Source organism: Hypomesus nipponensis, chromosome 9 (genome assembly GCF_054491055.1).
Source record: "Hypomesus nipponensis isolate SF chromosome 9, ASM5449105v1, whole genome shotgun sequence".
Classification (NCBI taxonomy): domain Eukaryota; kingdom Metazoa; phylum Chordata; class Actinopteri; order Osmeriformes; family Osmeridae; genus Hypomesus; species Hypomesus nipponensis.
Window position 1 is genome coordinate 12049818 of NC_140369.1, and position 20774 is coordinate 12070591.

At 41.4% G+C, this 20774-nt stretch overlaps 1 protein-coding gene across 1 annotated transcript in view; it reads right to left on the bottom strand.

The window, feature by feature from the left end:
* Window positions 1-2906: 2906 nt before the first annotated feature.
* The window catches only part of chl1b (cell adhesion molecule L1-like b), a 46217-nt gene continuing 28349 nt past the window's right edge, over window positions 2907-20774 (bottom strand). The window contains exons 5-29 of the mRNA XM_084705280.1: window positions 20408-20598; window positions 19730-19852; window positions 19403-19573; window positions 19100-19138; window positions 18809-18920; window positions 18541-18722; window positions 18328-18459; window positions 18070-18210; window positions 17129-17240; window positions 16709-16875; window positions 16445-16610; window positions 16211-16335; window positions 15735-15836; window positions 15233-15430; window positions 14969-15039; window positions 14033-14252; window positions 12580-12695; window positions 12146-12350; window positions 11864-11986; window positions 10721-10900; window positions 7048-7161; window positions 6635-6796; window positions 6124-6255; window positions 5413-5485; window positions 2907-4090 (exon numbers count right to left, since the gene is read on the bottom strand). Of these exons, the coding sequence (XP_084561406.1) occupies window positions 3886-4090; window positions 5413-5485; window positions 6124-6255; window positions 6635-6796; window positions 7048-7161; window positions 10721-10900; window positions 11864-11986; window positions 12146-12350; window positions 12580-12695; window positions 14033-14252; window positions 14969-15039; window positions 15233-15430; window positions 15735-15836; window positions 16211-16335; window positions 16445-16610; window positions 16709-16875; window positions 17129-17240; window positions 18070-18210; window positions 18328-18459; window positions 18541-18722; window positions 18809-18920; window positions 19100-19138; window positions 19403-19573; window positions 19730-19852; window positions 20408-20598 (3562 nt within the window). The 3' untranslated portion in view covers window positions 2907-3885. The remainder of the gene's footprint in view (window positions 4091-5412; window positions 5486-6123; window positions 6256-6634; window positions 6797-7047; window positions 7162-10720; window positions 10901-11863; window positions 11987-12145; window positions 12351-12579; window positions 12696-14032; window positions 14253-14968; window positions 15040-15232; window positions 15431-15734; window positions 15837-16210; window positions 16336-16444; window positions 16611-16708; window positions 16876-17128; window positions 17241-18069; window positions 18211-18327; window positions 18460-18540; window positions 18723-18808; window positions 18921-19099; window positions 19139-19402; window positions 19574-19729; window positions 19853-20407; window positions 20599-20774) is intronic.

Sequence of the window (20774 nt, forward strand, 5' to 3'; positions counted from 1 at the left end):
TGTGGTGTGTGTTTTCCATTGAAGCTTGACGTGGTCCTTTACTACAATGTTGTTTATACTGTAAATCAACAGATACGAAATCCTAGACAGCCATGAAATATTAGGCAATTTATTATTATTATTATTTTTTACTGCAATATAATAAAGCGATTTTAGATTCACTGTTGGAAACACATTTGTCAAACACAACAGCATGTTTCATTTGTTAGTGCAGCACTGCATATTAGTACCCCACCACCAACAGCATAGTTGGTGGACATAACAATCCACAAAATTATAATGAAAACAAAAAACATGTTCACTTTCTACAACATTCAGGTGATGGTAATATTTTTTTTTTAAATCCCATAGATATAGCTACTTAAAAGAGAGATTTGTAGCACACTCTTTAAGGCAATTATGAATGTTTTTAATGCCCCTCATCTGAATATCAGTTTATAACAGGCTCCTGTCACCTCTTTTAATGAGTTTAAACATTCATAAGTACAAAAAAAAGAATCACTGATCATTCTGTGTAACCTTTAAATGTGTATATCTGCTCTGCACTCTCATGACTTATATAATTTATGATACCCAAGACTTAACCAGTGTGTGGCCATCTGGCTTCTGGGTGAGAAGGCCTTGGTAGTCCCTGATGGGTGCTCTGCTGCTGGTGAGATGCAGGCAGGTGTGCAAAAGTGTGAACACTTGGCCAGAGTTTAATGGACATGCCAGGTCAAACAGGGAGTATCCTCAGTGTGAACTGTAGAAGCCTCTGCTCCAGTCTCTGACCCTACACTGTTGGGTGGTTTCCAGAGAAGCCACCAGCCATCTGAGAAGTGCGATCTACCCCCATCTGTCCGCCTCCCTTGGGACCCCTGTTACCTTTGGCCCGCCATGTGTTCCTCCATAGCCTACATTCCTAAATCAGCGTCAGCCTGTGCCAGATACGTCAGTTTGGGGATGGCCTCTTTATGCCCTCGCCAGAAACTCTGGGAACACGTCATAACACTTAAAACCTTTACTGAAAATAATTACTCCACAATCCATTCTTGCACTACAATAGATTAGACTGCACAAAATCAAGAGCTTGTGTCCAACAGTTGACATTGCTGGGCAATGTGTGTTAATTATCATTAACCTCAAAATTACTATTAGAGATTGGGCCGCTGTAAAATCAGTGCACAGACACATGAGTAGTTGTTAGACGACAAGAGTGGGGAGAAGTGTGTGGATTTATTTGAACTTCAGAATTTCTTGTATACTAATGAGTGTTAAATGAATGATGAGGGTACAACCTAGAGTTTGCTACTTTACACTGTGTTCCTCTAATAAGAGGGACAGAAAGATTCAAGACACCATGCCAATTGCATTCCATCAACTGGGAAATGCAGTGAACTTTAACATCATGTTTAACTGTTTCCTGAATTGTCCAGGGCTGGCAGGATGTATGCAAAAAAATAGGACAGCATGAAAAACGTTTTTTTTTTTTCCTCCAAAGTTGCTGCTCACAGGCAAAAATGTGTTGATGAATGAAGCCCTCATACAAAGTGAGTTGCTGACAGCTCCAGGGACCTGGGGACCAATTCATTTGCAGAGCCAGTGTGATATGTTGAGATCATTCCCTCAGATGTCCCTGAAGCCTTGGTGCTTTGAAAGAGTCATAGGCATTGCCGGCATTGAAATGTTTGCCTCTGAATGAATCCCATATTCATAGAGTGGCCACAGCACTACTTATTCAAGATTTCCAGTGAGTATTTATGGTCCTTCTTAGACTGTTTCTAAAAATCAATTTTAGTTAATTGTTAATTTTTTGTTTTAGAGCAGACCTTTGTTTTACAAAGATTATTTTGATAAGGTATCTGTTGAAGACACATAATGTTTCCATGATCCATAATAGCAGATTATTTCAGTAATTTGGCACAAAATAAGAAAAAAACTTTTTTTGTCACAATGGTCACATATAAGGAGGTCTTCTATAAGGAGAAAATCACATGTTCAGTAAGTCTGGAGGCTGTGACCTGGATATGTGAAACAACCTACACTATAACTGGTGACACAGAAAAGGATTTATAGAAAGGTAGCGCCTATTTTTCTTCTCTACTTAATCCAGCCATTTTTCCAGTGCTGGGCCTTCTAGGCAAATGCTGACTATGACCTGAGTCTTACATTATTTATAACAGTCTTGGCGATTTAGATGAAACACTGTAGGGGTGCTTTGCCTGAAAAGCTTCCCCATGTGATTGGGGCCTTTAAATTTTGACCTTGTGCTTCAAGTCATTGAGGTTCTTCATCCATTCAGCTCAGTGGCTAAGGCAGCACAAGGGCCCATTGTATTCCCCTCTGTGAACTCCATTATAGGTACTAAAGCAAAATAAACCAGTCTTTTTCATGTCAAAGAACATATTTGACAATAGGACTGTAATTGGACCACCCAGTTTTGCCTGATATGCTGCTTACTGTATAACCAAATGCTGATGGAATACCATTGCTCTTATAGAAAAATGGAAGCCTAACCCATCCTTTTTTGTGTGACTCGATGGTAAAGTACATTATACATACCTGGTCATTGACATTGCATTGGCCTGCATATGACTAGGAAGGCCCGTCCTACAAAAAGAGTGGTACTCTCCAGTGCGCTAGGCCTGCTTATCAGATGTGATTGCAGCCCTGCTCCTTTATACACTGTCAGGGCCCACCTCCTTGTTATCCCATATTCATGTCCTGCGGCAGGTTGTTAAAAACAGCTAACAACCTTGGAGACAGGCATGACCCTGCCGTGACACGTTTAACTAAAACATTTTTACAGCCCTTAAAAATTCCCCCAAAACACTTTCTCTAATATGACATTTAGAGAGAGATCTTAAATAATGTCATGAAATCACTTCAGAGCTTAATACGTTGGCAAAAATGTTTGCAGGCTGAGGTTTACGAAAAGTAAAACAATTTAATGACATCAAAAACACCAATCAACATTCTTAAACATGCAATAGCTGTATTTGTACAAAAGTTCAATCAGGTTGATCTCTGTGTTAATGTTAAGGTATAGTTTACAAACAAATATATCATGGTACTGTTCTGCTGGAATGAGAAGGGGTACGGTGATATGCAGAGAACAAGGCTGCCATAATTACATTGATAAAACATAAACTTCTATTTTAATTTGTTTTTCCAATGAGTGGATACATATAACAGTATTACTTGGTTCCAGAGAGGCACATCGGTCCTGACAACAATACTCTGACTGTCAACATTATACAGGAAAAGAAATCGCCTTTTAGCTTTACATATACTGTATACATGAGAATGTGTTCTTTTTTGTCCTGTATGTATCTACGACGCTGTATTGTTATGTGTCAAATCCAATGAAGGAATAAGTTAATAAACAAATATTGTATACATATGAAATCATATTCAATAAATGATTGGCATATATAAAATCCATGTCAACCATATTGGCGTGAACTGAAAAGTTTAAACTTCATTTTCTCACATACATTTGTTTGCTACAAGATGATTTACCATAAGAGGCCTGGCATCATAAGACAATGAGTAGTTGGACTGAAGCACAATGTGGACAGGGAGTAGTCTTTTTCTTCTTTTGAGCGAATTACAAACAGTAGTTGCATTTCCAAAAAAACGCAAGCGCCCTAAAAGGTCTTTACTGCACTGCGGTAATATAAAACACACATACAATATATATATACATTTGGAAATTATCATTTTGTTACAGCTTGATAAAACATAGCTCTATAAAATGAGAATGGCAGTGCAGTTGGCAATGACACATTACATTTCACACAAAATTGTGCTTGGTATGGATTATGTCTCTTTTTCCTATATTTCCTTTCCCCACTGAGAGTTTGATAAAAGTGGTGTCCTAAGGATGGATGGTGGCTCCTTTCCTCATGCTGGAGTCTGACAGGTCCCCTTGATCTCAGTGGACATCCTCTTTTCCTTGCGTCCAGCATACTCACCAATAAAAGAGCCATCCTCATTGAACTGGCCCTCCTCATCTCCATAGTCTGCCATGCTATCCCCACTGTCCCCTGCTTTGATCTCTCCGTTCAGAGAGTGCTGGCTGCCCTTCAACGGTTTCTCATCATTGTCACTGCACAGCACACAACACAGATACATGGAATTTAAAATCACCCCATTTCACTCATGGTTTAACTCTATGAGCTTCATTGTTGAGGACAGAGTACAGGCTTAAGAATTAAGAGCTTGAGCGATGTGCTCCGGTGATTGGCATGAATCGTTTACCCCTTACTAGCATATGCAAATGTAATAATAAATGCATGTTAGGGGTATGTCAATCAACCCTGCCTTAACAGTGCGTGTGCATGAATGTAGATGCAGTAGACTTGCTCGGAGTGAGATGGGATGCAGAGGTTTTACTGTACAGATGTCCTGTCATGCACATACAGCCCTGTACTATACTGCACTAAATTGTAACTACAACTAAACGGTATGGTCTGTGATGCATAATCTGTACAATAGTCAGCAGTAAATCACCAAAAATGTATACTGTATATAAATACACCCTATATATGCCTGTACATAAATACACAATATATCAGAATCAGATTCTACAGAATTAGATATATATAGGCAGTATTTGTATGTCTATTGCTTAAATTGTACAACCTGGCTATCACATAAAAGACAGAAACTATTACAAATAGTTTTAAGATAATTGAAAGTGGCAGAGAATGGATTTGACTTGAATGTGTGAGCCGCACCAAATTGATTTGATTTGATCTTGTGTGTCTAAGGTTTCCAAAATGGGTTCATTTGGGGGAACATCCACAGCACTGGAAGACAGCACTGAGACTGTCTCTGAGCCAGGATCCAGACTCCAGATGCCCCATATGGAGCTGGGGTGTGCAGACTCTGCTGATTGAAGTATTACACTGAGAGCTGCATCATGGGAGTATGTTATGAATTGTACCACTGGAGGATTAATGAAATGAGCTCATATATTACTGCCCTTGAGGTGAGCTGCTTTCAATTATACTGATTTGTTTCCTCCTCCTACTTTGTTGGGCAGCCATCATTTACGATCACCCAAGAACAAATAACAACATCTGAACAATGAGGCAGTTCCATGTGCTCTACCACCACACTGTCCCTAAGAACAATGCACCATGAAGTGTAATACCACATTGACACTACTACTGTAATGTGTAAACTGCAACAGGGAACTTGTTGCTATTTATCACATACATTAGGCAGTTACTCAGCCCATCATATGTGTTGAACAGGGATTTCTGTGAGGGTCCGTATAAAGCTCATGCATGTGGGCTTGTCTTTCAGATCAGGAGAAATGCAGAGAGAGAGTTATGTAGGATCATATAAAACAATGAAAGGCAGGATAACAGGATTATTGTGCATTGATGAGTCATCATGAACACGGCTTGCTGTTTGGTTTACCTGTATTCACAGAATGTGTCATCATTCATCCCCTGGGATTCCACATCTGGATGAAGGTCTTCTTTCTCCTTTACTGCTCAGAGAAAAGGACACCATTTAGTTTACAATGTTTATTTAGTTTACAATTTACTTGTTGGCAGACAAGTGAGAGCTATAGCAACGAAACAAACAAAAAATCTTGTACAGTTTCCCACATACAAACGTGTTTGACATTAACAACGTTTACATGTGAAGTAGGTTTAGGCTTGAGTCTAAATTGAGTGATTGTGTGTGAAAAGTAAACATGTGAAATGGAAGAGGCAGTGTTGCTACAGCAGAGTTACACTGGATTCAAGCAGCAGAACAAAGCAACATGTTTATTCTTAGCTGACAAGAATAAAAGCACAAGTCAATTAACTGGAAAAATAAAAGCAAGTGTACAGCATATTACTCCATTTCTTTTAAAGGCAGGAATGACAGAAAGTTACCATACAACATATCTCATCATCCGCTAGGCTAGCATATTCCATAACATGTCTTTTTGTAGGGCTTGCTTGTGGAAATACAAGCACTCCATACATTAAATATATACAGTGAGTGCAAAAACACATACACAAGTCTAGTGAATGACATATGCTTTCTATATAATATAAATATAACACCACTTGATGCAATGATTACTTAACATTCAGAAGATGCTGTGTACAATGATGTTTGAGAAGGGACACCTACCGGAATACTTCCCTCCTTTATTTCTGTTGACAAAGCAGGCAATCAACACAATGAGTGTGAGAAGAGCGACAGCACACATCAGTCCAATAAACCAGCCCTGGGTAGAGATCCCTCCATGGATGCTTGCCAACCCTGAAGAGAACAATACTCAATGACTTTGACTTGACTTGGCCTTTTCAAAGATACTTGATTGAATGTTTATATCGACAAATCCAAACCAATGCAAAGGCAGAGGTGAGGAAGTACAGGGACATGCTGCAACGGAAATGTCCCCAAATTAATATTAAACAGCTTATCTGCTTGTCTAATTAATCAACTTAAGAAGCTGTTCAAATGTAATTCCTCCCAGCAAGTAAACAGAGAAAATCAAATCCTATTGATACTGATAGGACCATGCATGGTACCTTGAGCCTCCTTCAAGGACAATGTTGTTTCTGCTTACTACTAAGTAACCATAGCTGCTGCTCCTGTGAGTCTGTTTTAGTGTGAGATCTTTGGTATCCCTTCTCACCTTTAGCCCTGGTCTTGATAACATCTTCAAATATACTAGAATTATCAACCCAGTTGTTAGTCATAAGTCGAACAGTGTACTCAGTCCCAGGTTCGAGCCCTTCAATGATGTGGAAAGTCTTAGAGGTGTTAAGTGCCTCAGATACCTTCCAGTTACCTTTACCTACAGAGGTGCACAATCGGGTATTATTAGTACTCATGAGCACATACACAGACGTGTATTATGAAAACTGATAACACTAATCTAACACATATATAAGACTGACACAGCACACAACCACAGACGTTGATACAGATGTTATTACAGATGTTGTTACAAATGTTGTTACATGCCAACAAGGATTTCAATATAGCCTTCAAGCTACAGGTACTAAAAAATAAATGTCAATGAACAGAGAAGGGATGTAAGCTTACGGTTGTTCATATATGCAATATATAACTCAGAATCCTTGTGTTCACTTGCAGGAATCCAGCTGATATTTGCTAAGATGTCACTAACCGAAGAGCTAATATTTAACAGAGCAGGCACTGACAAACACATGGAGGAGAAAAATGAAAGAAAAAGGGTTAGTAAAGGACAGATATAAACATTATAAGATTGAGTGTGGTCATTGTTTCAGTACTAATGTATTAATGAAAGGGCTATCCATTTGTCTCTTGTATGAACGTGTCCTACTGTATATGTGATTTTTTTTGCCATAGCATACTTGTTGCATGGGGTGAGGACATAAATAATGCTTGACAGAAATGGTGAAACTATTCAATTTAAAATTGTTGATATGGAAATGGAAGACGTGCAGCCTGCAAAAGTAAATTAAAATCTACAGATAAACATGCACCCACAGAAAAACAAACACAACCACAATATAGAACCTTACTCCTCTGCTAAGATGTACTACAGAGTCTTTTCTGTTTTAACTATTTTCATATATAATGTATACTGTAGGTGTTTTTGAGCTTAATACCTCTACATTTGTACTTGCACACTAAAGAGACACATTAAACTAGGATCAAATAATCCCTCGCAACACTGACTTCATCGCAATTTTCAAGAAATGGGTTGGGTATGCTGATTATGTACACAATTACAACTGCTAAAGAAGGGATATTGACAGCTGTTGTTCAATCTGGCCAACAAAATACAATCCATTTCATTTCCCTCAGGCAAACATGCAAATCTTCAACTGTGTTTCCAGCTCAGGTGCATTATTTGCTCAGGTGATAATTCCGTACACAAGGACACCTGTGTCTGTCCTGCCCATCCCTCAGAGTACAAATGACAATCTCCAGCTAATGCTGATGTATGACTCTGTAACTATGGTAATTCCTGTCATTGGGCTGGTATGATGACTTGTAGTGTCACAGAACCAGTCCAAAAATATACCAAGGCTGGCTGGCGTGTATGTCACTGTGCCGTACAACCTGGTATTAAACGCTGCAGAAAGCATCTGCTACCACAGCAGGGAGAGCATGCCCTGCCACACGTCCTGAAAGATGTCTCTTCAAAGTCAGGGAGCACTTAAAAAGGAGAGACCGGAACATTGAAATATTCTGATCTATGCTTTCACCGCTTCTACTTACCCACTTATCTCAGTGTCCCTTAAATATCACCCTCCCTGTAAGAGCTCACACCTTCTTCACTCTGCTCAAAATGGACTTCTCCCTCAGCTCAAATGTGACTATGTCCCACCGCACTATTGTTTACCCAGTTGAAGGTTAGGTGGAAATGTCAGGTGACTGCTTGGTCAATACTCGGTTGCGTACAGGAGGGCTGGGCCCCAACAAATCAATCCTTGACAATTAGACATATTTGTCCTGGTCGAACTACAACACATGCTGTTCACACCGATGGCTAGTAGTATAGATCAGATCCATTATAGTGAATTCCCCAATGTTCCATTTCGTGAAGTATTTGTTCTCATCTAACTCTACAAAACACAGAAGATTGTTTTTCCTATTTTAAAATAGAACAGAACTAAAAAGACGATTGGTGGTATCCTGTCTGTGCAGTTGGATGTATCCTTTATACCTATGTTGGAACGAGTGGAATTGGTCACATGGGACACTGAAGTGCTTGAAGGTGAGGGAGTGGAAGACTGGCCTGGAAAAAGAGACATATCTTGTGATTACCAATTTTTGAGTGAGGAAAAGGGGGCTAGTCTCTAGTGAGAAGGTAAGGTGGTTAGAACACATGCTGCCTGCAACCAGTCGTTGTGGGCTACTGTTAGCTTCTACAGTATAGGATAAGGAATAATATTAGTCTACAACTATGCAATACATAGTCAGAGTTGTTACAATGGAGATACCATCCTCAAATACATCTGATTGATTGTAATTAAATGTAAAAACTACACTTTATGTGTACTGTGTAGTGTGACTAAATTATAGTCGCACAAGGCTTTGTCGATTTGTCTGCACCTTTAATAACACTTCACTAGATAAATGTTGGAAACTACTGGATATTACACTCCATCTGATCTCTATGTCTGTCTTGCCCACCTGGCACCAAGCGTGCTGTCAGAACAAAAGTCAATATTCATTTAGAGATTCACTAATGAGCAAGGACTAAAATGCATTTATAATTAGGCTGCTCATTATCATTGTTATTGCAGAGGAAACCACAAAACTTTATCTAAAAAAGGTGTTGACATTTGCTAATGAAAAGAGGCATCAGCGTGCTCACTTCTTCTGGCAAGGGCAAACAACAGACAAGGGCAATTATCCACTGATGAGGCGAGGATCTGCATTTCATCTTATTTATGAAGACCTGTGTGATGTGGCTTAGTCATGGGAGACCTTAGTGGTGCGCTTCATGCCTGAGGCCGTTTCGATAATGCAGGCTAGGTCTGTTGTATCACATTTGTCAAACTATCAAATTACATTCATGCACCCAAAGCTAATGAGAGTTAAACTGACATTTCTACATCAAAACGTACCAACAGGTATATCCAAAGAAAAGCACGAGTTAACAGATGGCACTGTCAAGAAATCTGCATGTACAGCAACCTGCTTATTATTGGGATATACGTGAAGGCATTGATGGATTTAGTAGGCTATTCATCTACAGTAAGAAGAATTGCAACATCTGCAACTCTACAGTAACAGAAATCTACATACTGAAGCTGACAGAGGAAGCCGTTTCTGAGGCTGGTGAGAGAGAGGTAGAAAAGAAACAGAAATGCATTGCCAGGCAGACATGGACAGCTGTTGGGCAATGTAAACATCACACAAAACATGAAATGTATCATTACACATGAATGCAAGAATGTGAATCCCACAGCAGGCCCACTGTTTTCAGTTGCATTATGGGAAGCCTTGGAACATGACATGGCACTGCAAAGCATATCGAAGGCACGCACACATTATTGTGTCAGAAAGAATGAAAGTTTTGTGACATTACTCTGTATCTGAAATATCCAGAATGTCAGAATTCACTTCAATGAACCACAGCCGTGTCAAAAAAGAGTCCTATTCAATCAAAGCCAATTTCAGGGCTTCTAGAAATTAGGTTTTATATAGTTTTCACTGCACTAAAGAAAAAAACAAGATACAGCTGTCAAACCATCTTCATAACTCTAATTTTGACTCTAGAAAGCTACTGGTTAAAGAGAATTCGAGTTTTGTTTTTAGATTTCCATCAGAGTAGAAACATAGCATAATACAGTTTTATAATTATGTGTAGTCCATTATGCTGAACATATATCCAACATTTCACAATGGCTTACAGCTTGCCAATTTCTGTATGATTACACAAGTCAATATGAAAATCTACAGTTCCTTACGCTCAAGACAATTCTCTCCCTCGGCTGATTGTTTCATAGTACTTTCTCCCTCAGATCAATAACCACTTGCTCTTTCATGACAGTGACAGATGAAACCTTCTTTCTCACCCGTATGGTATTGTTTACCTAAAATAATTATTCCAATGGAGATAAGAGAAGCTTAGCAGTCAGAGCCTATATAGTATTCTTTTCAAGCATCTTATTTGATTATAGCCTGCCACCGCACCCAAACCCCTCCATTACCCCCACAACCTGAATCCATGTCCTGATTCTGTCCCGTTTGAAGTCTCCCCTGTATGACTTACGTGCTTCCGGGGTGGTTGTACACTCGTCGCTGATGGCAGGTCCACAGCCCACTCTGGTGCATGAGCGCAGGTACAACTTGTACCTACTAACTGGCTCCAGGTCATGGAGGACCCACTTATTGATTTCAGGGTTGTTGATGTCCACTGCCAGCAGGTTCCCCACCTCCTCCGTGTCATTGACTAAACAAATAAACAAACCAGATTACATCTTGGACTATGAGACCACAGGGAACTATCTAATCTGAAGGCCAATTTGACGGATACACTCTCTTTGCATAAATGTCGAATTTGCATGCAAGTGGGTTTTAGCCCACTCAAGCCATGTACGGTTGAGTCCTCCCTGGTGATGAATCTGACGGTCAATGTTTCAGTGGAGAACTGTGGAACCTGTGAAATATTAACTTAGCAAGACCTGTGTGAAACCTGGCTAAGCCCTTGAACAGCTGTTCAGCAGCGTTTAAATTCCTTGGCTGCTCCTGGCGCCACACTGACAGCTGGCTGCATTATCCTCAACATTACACACATGACTTCCTTCAAGGGGACTTCAAACTCCCCACTTCAAAGGGTCTATCAGCTTTATCATGCTGGCACAATGAAAATGTCGCCTCTTCAAAAATACAGCATGACACTCAGCCTTATTGTGCAGCAGTGAAATCAAACTCAATTAGCAAGCAAAGCCTGAAAGGCTGTTGTTGAAACTTTGAGATTAGCCTAATCAGGGGTATTGTTTGAGGACATTGAGACACATGAATGGAAATGTTGTCTGTTGGCAATCCCCTGCCGGATTCTGGGTCAGGGTGATGAAGTCCCCACTAGACAGGATGGGGCCACTTACAGGAGACCTTAAGAGGCTGTGACACAGTGGCCTGTGTCCTTGCTGCTAAAGCCACACAATGACACAGGTCAGTGTATTTCTCCCTAACACATTTTCCTTACACAGGCTCTGACCCAACGCTGACCCCCACTCCTACTAAAACAAGAAATGGTTTCGTATTTTCACCAAGGGCTCATTGTGGGTTACACTATCACGTCAATATCTCCACAAGGCATGACCAGGGCATCACCAGTCTAACTGCTAGGAGGTACCATGTGGGTGACTACGGCGAAATTCAGAGAGTGAGAGAGAAAGAGAGAGAGACATACTTAGCTGATACTCGAGGAGATATCCTGTGAGAATCCCATTGGGTTCTAATGGAGGTGACCACACAAGGGAGACTGTGTGCTTTTGAGCATCGGCAACCTTAAAAATCATGTTGTTCCCTGGAACTGAAACAAAGAACAAAACAGAACGCTGTAGTAAGCAGTGGAATGCTGAAGCCTAGATTGTTCTTCTGTTGTGGATGCTAAATCAATATGCTGCATGGGGTTTCTCTCTCCTCTCAGACTCCCCCACTCCCCTCCCCCACCTGCCCCTCACCGCCTCACCTCCCTCCGGGGTTTTAAAGTTGACGGGATGGCTGCCTGGCCCGTTGCCCCGCCCATTGAAGGTCATGACAATGAGGCTGTACTCAGAGAAGGGCGTGAGCCCGGCTACAACGCCATGGCTCCTGTCTCCAGGAAACGTGAGAGTGTTTTTGTCTCCGTGGCTCATCTTGGTTTCCAGCAGACTGCGCAGGCGCCACCAGTTCACCTACAGCCCGGAACATGAGGAGACACTGTGTACAGTGAACACGTCAGGGGTTCAAATGGAAGGCGATGAAATGACTTATTGTGTTTTCACTATTGGCCTGTGCAGGAGGACATTGAGCTGCCAGAGGTTAAGAGACAGAGAGGGGTGAGCAGGCCACCAGATAGAGCCAGGTGAGGGTCACTCCCTTTAAACTGTGTCTAAAGCCAAAGGGGTTGCTGTGAGGAATTACCCGGTAGCCTCCCAGATGTCCATGCAGCTTGTCCTTGTGAACACGTGTCCAGCTGACCTTGACTACGGAGTTGTTCATCACCTCCACAGCTACATCATCAGGGGCTGCCGAGGGGACTGCAGAGGTAAACAAACACACACGCACATGCACACACACGCATACACACACACACACACACACACACACACATGTGCACACACACGATGAATCAATGCCTATACAGCTATCAATGCTTATTGTCTAGGCACCCAAAGTTCATCAATCAACTGGATACTTTAAGGTGAGCTGAGTCTTGCAGAATAACACAGTACATTTCATAGAGTTTAAGATCATATATGGTATTTAGGAGCATCACAATAATACTGTTGTTCACAATAATAGGAGACATTCATAGTGGTAACATTACAAGAGTTAATGATTTAATTGCTTATGCTACAAACATGACAAGGAACAAAAATACTACAATTACTAATATACTGGACAATGAGTCCCTCTAGCATCGCCAGACCAATTTGCAAAAGCGTATTACTCTGGAACCACTTAGAAGTTCAATTTTAGATTTCCAAGGGGTTTTGTGAATGGGCACCCACTAGAATGCATCTGGATGCAATTGAGTTGGAGACTAACAACCAATCAGAGCAATAAAATATAATCTTGGGTTTTTACGCCTGCCTCAATGGCACTCCTATGTGCAGTCAGCGTATTAAACCTGCCCCATATGACATAAATGGTTGTGATTGTCCCGGCACTTTTCATGCCGGGAGGGAATATGTTTGAATGGGAGGGTGGCCAGACCAATCTCCCAGAGCAAATAAACATGAGCTCACAGATTCATCTGGTTCCCAGGCTAGTAGTTCAGTATCTTGAACATACAAGTAAACACTATCAAAAACACACGGCTAAAGGGAGTGTACACTTTGAAAAAGGAAAAGCTAGTGTTGTACTGTATCTATCCACAGTGGGTTTGAGTGTGGAGAAAGATGAGGAAGGAGGAGGGAGAAGGAAAGGAAGTCAAGACCTGAAGTAACATCCAGAGGGCAACTCCAAAAGAAAGCTGAAGAAAATAAATACAAAAAGGAAATGTTGCTGAGAGTACATGCCCTTTTTGACACTGTCTGACAGCATAACTGGATAATAACTACATAGAATGGAACAGGACAACGAAGTGGGATAATCTGGTTTCTTTAGAAGCTATTCTGTAGGAGGTGAGCGTGGTCAGTACTAACAAAGGTATCTCACCTGTTCAGGAGGTGATTGCTTAAGGCTTCTTTTGACTCAACTGACACAGAAGTGTTATGGCACAGTGGCATAGGCTAGATTTTTTTTTATACTTGCAAGGTGATTTCTGTTCTAAACTTTTAAAGCAAAGCAGAAATGTTATGGAAACAATGTAGTCACAGCTGGTGATACAAATGTACTCCTAGTCTTAACAGAACAAGGTTCAGGCACTCACAGTCTTCTCCTGAGTAGCCTGTCACAACTTTGGGCTCTGGTCCCCAGCCTTGGTGGTTCTTGGCCTGAATCTTGATCTCGAAGGGTGTGAAGGTGGGAGTGTCCATCACCACATAGGAGTGTCTCTTCACCATGTGTTCCTGCCAGTCCTCCTCATCCTGTCGTTTGTAGCTCACCTTATACTCCAGACCAGGGCCATTGTGCTCAATTGGTAACAATGGCTGTAAAAAGAAAAAGGACAAAACATATTATATCATGTCTGGATCTGAAACAGTGAACCGATTTGTGTAAAACATGAACTGACAAATCCACAGTCTTGGAAATGAGTCAGCATTTTGTTTAACATAGTGGTAAGACAATGGTACTGTATACATTGATTTGTACAGAGGCAATCCTCTGAGTGGCTTAGTCATCAGACACAGAGAGACATGGTGCTGCCTCTACAATGGTATGACAATGAGAAATAGAATAAGATACCATTATCCACAAAAGCAAATCATTAACGATGAGAGAGCTCATAAATCGGAAAGCTCTAGCTACATTACCATGGCAGGGCAGGAAGATAATGAGTGTGGGACAGATTCATCTTTTTACAATGAAACTGGATTTATTACTATACTTGTGAAACAACCTCTATTCTTTGACCTTCCTTTTTCACTTTCTAATCAAAGCACCCCATTGGATGTCTGTCATTGAAAATCCAATTCACTGTGATTCCCCCAAAATTGCTTTTCTAAACCAATTCACAAAATAGAAAAGGAACATTTTTATTTTAGAAATGATTGTTAATTAACGCAAATAAAATAATTGTAACAATAGAATGTTTTCCTAGAATACTAGATACATTACGTGGCTTTTAAAGAAATGTAGATGCTGTGAATATTTATTGAGGTAGCCTACAGCAGAGCAGTCAGTGGGCCAACACCATCATTCTTACCTCCCAGTTGATAACCATTTCATTTGGCAAATGACCTTCAATTTTGATATTTTCAGGGTTCTTGTCAGGAGCTGTGGAGGCAAGAAATAGAGATTTTGGCGCAATTGAAATAGAAAGAAATCGTCTCTAATAACAACAATATAGTTTAGATTTTCAACAAGAGTAGTTTCAATGGCTATATCTCCAAGGTTTGAATGTTCTATGAGCGACAGTGACGACTGCTCAAGTGGCCTGGAGGTTAGGATGAACAAGACAAGATCACACCTGCTGGAGGGGTTTTGTATCTCTCAGTGGGCTCACTGGGACGTCCCCGCCCTACGGCGTTAACTCCAGACACACGGAAACGATAGTCGACATGGCCGTGAAGTTTTAGGATGGCCAAGCCGTGATTTCCAGGAACCCTAAGAAGCTCTTTCCAGTTCCCTGGCTCCCACTGGTTCTCCTCAAATTCTATAATGAACTCTGTTGACAGGACGAGACACACGGACAAGTCCTTAAATTACCAGAGCTTCTGCCAACGGGATGTTTATTGAAGAGCCAGCTGTGCAACACACTTCTTAGACCCTGCAGAGCTCAGAGAATCAGGTTTACGGAACAAACAATTAACATATGGAGTATAAAACAACATTTCTGTATGAACATACAGTAACAAGGATTAACATTTTTTATTCTGTTTTGTTTGTGCCTAGTGTATTACACTGCGCAGCTACAGCTTGTGTTCAAGCTGTCTGTGGTGTTTGCAGTGGTAAGTGGATGGCCTTGTTACCTGTGGTTGAGCTGTTGTGGTCTTCCCCCGGGATCCACTTCAGTTTCACACTTCTTTCTTTGTGTTCAGACAGCACCAAGTTCTCAGGTGCATCAGGGACATCTAAAAAACGACGTAACAATATTGCTTTGGTAACACATAAAGGCACACCATTCTCTGGAGTCAGAAGAACAAGTGAAAGGACTTTAAAGCAAAGTCTACATAATGTCCATAAGGGAATTAATGTTATACAAAGCATCATCTAAGTAATGTTGAAGAGGTTTCAGCCAATAGTCTGGTATTATTATTATTATGAGGCTTTGGTCTGAAGAAGTATGAGGATGTTCATCGATGTCGCCTTTTTCTGCTTTGTGAACATAATGCCCTAGGGGCATCTGACTTCGACATATTGATCCATGTTGTGATGTGTCATACATTATTGTTGTACTGGGGTCTTTTGGTCAGGCAGGCATGATGTCTGTGACATGTTTGCTCACCCAGCACAATGAGCAGAGCAGAGGCAGAGTCTTGGTCCAGTGGTGTCCTGGCCACACATGTGTACATGCCCTGGTCCTTGTGGCTAACATTGATAATCTGCAGTATTCCATCTTCTATAAAGTACCTATCGACAAAGAGACAGAGACAAAGTATTGATCTGGGAAATGTGAAGGTAAGTGAACTTTATAGCTGGATATAAGTTCAGTGAAACCACAAAAAAGGATGTCTCTTACCCAGAATTCTCTGTGTGGTTTGAGGCTATCTCTGTATCATCTTTTTCCCACAGGATTTCAAAGTCGCCTCTAAAGGACTTGTCATACTCTGCCAGGCATGAGAGCTGGGCTGTGGTTCCTATTAAGATCTGCAAGTCTTCTGGGGTCTCTACGATTCTAGTGGGATCTTAGATAAATGAAAAACAAGACTGCAGTAGTTACACAGTACATTTGCCCACACATTTGAAGTAAAGCACATTGTGGTCCCTTGTCTCAACAGTATACCTTTCACATCCAGTACGGCATCGATAGCAGACGATCCCTCAGTGTTTTTAGTGTAGCATGTATACTGGCCCTGGTCCTCTTTCTCCACATTATAGATCTCCAATGATCCATTCTCATGAACTGTAAACCGTGGTCCCTCCACAGAGACTGCAGCATCATCCTTGTCCCTGGGAAACGTTAGTCATTAACAGAAGTCTTCCCTTTAGTTCCGTTTGACATCATACAAAACCTAGAGCACCAACAATCAAGCATGTACAGTGAAATGTTACAGCTACTCTAGCAGAAGGATTTGGTACATTAAGTTTTAGAAGTATGAGACACTGAGGTATACTGCCCCCTGTTGGTATGAAAGAGTATAGGTGTGAAGGGTAGGCAGGGACTGGGGAGCCTCGTGTTGTTTACCCTGTGTTCAGCACTCACCAAGTTACAGTCGGAGGAGGAGAGCCGAACACCTTGCAGTGCATAATCACACCTTTCCCTTCCACAGTGGCGTACTCCTGCCCCTCCTCAGTTAACATCATAGGAGGCATGTCTGTGAGGGGAGATAGAGAGACATCGAAAACAAGTGTTTTGAACTGCTACACTGGGCAGTGGGCGCAATATGACAACCTGAACCGACAGTCAAAGAGTAGATACGCCAGTGTCGGACTGAGACTCAGAATGCCAATTAAAAGACAGTGCAAGTGTTAATGATGTAGGTGTGGGTAAAGCCTGACATTATTCCTGTCCTCCTTCATTGTTAATTGTCCCTCTTTGTGTGAGAATGGCTGGACTGTCAGGTTGTCGAAATTAGAAATTTGTCAAAACAACTGAACAAAGGACATCTATCCTAGAAAAGGTGTTCTATCTTTAGACAAAGAAACCAAAATGCAATTAATAACAAAAGGAGCAACTGGGAATTAGCATTCAGAAAAGCACCAGTTTTCTTGCCTTGTCTTTTATTTTACTCTGCACTCTGGTGTCACAAAGAATTTCCAGACACTTCTGAATAGAGTATATTTATAGATATATTTTTATCTGCACTTCCAAAAGCAACACATGGTTGTTTTGTGGCACCAAGATCTGAATTAAATTAAAACACAGCATGTACATAGCTTGGAACTGTTGGATGACCAAGAGGAAGAATAGCTAGCTGGGCTTATCACCACACCCTTGGAACACCGGGTAGGTGCCAGGCCGACTCTTGATAAGCGGATGACGATGGATGGATGGACACAAGGAAATACAGCCCAAGACCATTGCTTGGTAACCTGCTTGCATTCTTGATTAAATCATAGGTAAATATTCTTACTCTGACTGGGAATATGGTGGCAATGAGAGTAGACCGTAAGAGACACTAATATACAGTACAATACACTTACTCATGATCATGATGTTAGCGTTAGCCAAAATGGTCCCATGTCTATTGGAGGCTTCACACTGATAAACAGCACTGTCGAACTCTTTGGCATTTTTTAAGAAAATGGTGTCATCAAATTCCTTTCTGTTTGATGCAGGGACCTCTGCAACCAATTGGAAAATGAACAAGATTGATTAAAGTTACTTCAATTCAAATCATGTTTGTCCATCGGTTCTACCACAGATAGGTACTGTATGTAAAACACTGTAGTTCAGCTCACCTTCCAAGGGACGTCCATTCACCCTCCATGTGATAGTGGGCTGAGGAATGCCAGAGGCTGAGCATTTGATGAGCACATCGGAGCCTATCATACTGAGTTGACTCTCTGGCTGAAACACCCAGCGAGGAGGTTCTGGGGAGATCAACAGCAAGGACAGTCTCAAAAACCACTAAATGAAACATGTTGAGATCTTGTTTTCGTGTGGAAACTAACCTTCAACTGTGACATCAAAAAAGTGATCAACCTCTCCGTAGGTATTCTTGGCCTTGCACCTGTACTTCCCACTGTCCTCATCATCCACAACAGGTATAGACAGCAGTTTCCCATGGTTCTCCACTGTGGCTTTGTCAGGAAGTTTGTGGCCCATCTTTGCCCATTCAACCTTGGGGGTAGGACTAGTAAAGACATGTGACACATGGGCTTAGTTGTCACATCATGTGATACCATATGAGCCATGAGACTGAGAGGTAACAGTACTTACAACCCCTCTGCGATACACTCCAACAGAAGCTCCTCGCCTTTGACCAGCTGTACCTTTGTCCTGACACTAGAGGGTGTCAGAAGACTAGGTTTCCGCTCCAGGATAGAATTGGCTTGTAGAATGGAAAACGGACAGTCGAATCAGTGCTTGTGCTTGTTGTCAAACCAACATTGAATAATACATTGGAAAAAACAATGCGTCTGAATTTTACAATCTGAAACAAAAACCGTATCCAGTACATCTACAGTAGCAAACATGCTAGTCAGGGCTCTGCTATGAAATCTAACTCACCTGGACCAGGACTGTCACCTGTGTCACTGTTAGACTTGGCTGAAATGAAGATGAACATGAAAACAAGATATATGTATTCCTAATGAATTTTAAGAACAACAACAAAAAACATGAAAAAAATAAAAAAAACGTAGAAAATCAAACTTTGTGAAATGCCATTAAAGAATTGCAGGATTTACATCATCCCAAATGCACGGTCAGGAAAGCTTTCCACTTTCCTGACTCAAAGGATCAACAATGGGAATGGGTATCAGATGGAGGTCAGATGGTTTCCCTGGTTAGGAGGGTTAAGTTGAAACCTACTACTCTTGACGATGACAGACATGGCCGTCTTCTGCACTATGGTCCGTATCTTAGGAAAGGCAGCGTAGCAGCAATAATCCCTGCGGCTGTCCTTGATTAGGGCATTGGAAAAGAACAGGTCTCCGTTTAGGCCCATGGACACCCGGTCATCCTGCTCTATGTGCTGTAGACCTGCAGGACAGGAATGGAAGTGTCAAAGCCAAACTCCTTCTCCATCTTTCTATGAGTCATATGAGCTGCCACCCTAAAATAGAGTGGAAGACCTTACCACAAAAATGAATATTTTAGTGGGAGATTCTTTAAATGGGGTTTGTGATTGTCACTGACCGATAGTCATCCAGTAGATCTGTAGGGGTGGGATCCCGCTGGGGGGGTTACACTCGAGAACGAAAGGCTGACCCTCCTCAACCACTAGGGGGTCAATCTTCTCTTTCGGAAACTTTGGAACATCTGGCAAAAGGGCAGAATGAAAGAACTGAGTCACATATTTCATGTAGCTACTTTCTTTTCCAGCAGGTGGCAGTGAAATAATGCGAATGTGTTTTGTGTTGGCTATGTGAGTTGGTGTTGGCATTTATGTGCAGCAACCACTGAAAGAAATCATACAGAACATTTTTCAGATGTTAGTTTGGAGGAAGAAATGGATGTCAACTCTACTGTGAAGTATGACAGATCGGTAAAGGCACAAACAAACTCAGTCACAATTCTACTTTTTGCGATTTCAAGATTTATAGACTGCAACAACAAAAAAAGTATATATATATATATATACTCAGGGCAATGATTGAGAGGCTAGATCACACTCAGTGTTTTTCTTGTAGCTTTTGGGCATAGACATGAGGCAACTGTGGGTGGAATACACTGAAGGTTCAATTTCTGCCACGGCCAATACAATGAAAGCCTCACAATGGAGAGGCACAGTCATTACACTGGATTCCAAGCCCTGAATCACTTTGAGAGAACTGTAATAGAGCACCACCGGGACAGGAGAGCCGTGTTACTCACAGGGCACAATGAACTCAATCTCCTGCGATATGGCAGTCCCTAGTTTGTTGGAGGCGTAACAGCGATAGATCCCCTGGTAGTCTGTGAGGTTCCCACTGTTGGGAATCACAAATGTCCCAGAGTCCTCCTTTTTCACCAGCCTCGGATCCAGGAAGGGGTCAAATTCCAGTCCGTTCTTCGTCCATTGAAATCTAAGAGAGCAACAGTTTTGTCAGCTTGCAAAGGAAAACAAACCATGCAAACGTCTTGTTAGAATCTGCCAAGAGAACAGCATGTTAAGTTTTTGAAGCTTGGCTGAAAGATTCAGCATTTTATACCATGGAATACAACATAAACAGTGTCTCGTGCCAGAGTGGTGGTGCTAGTT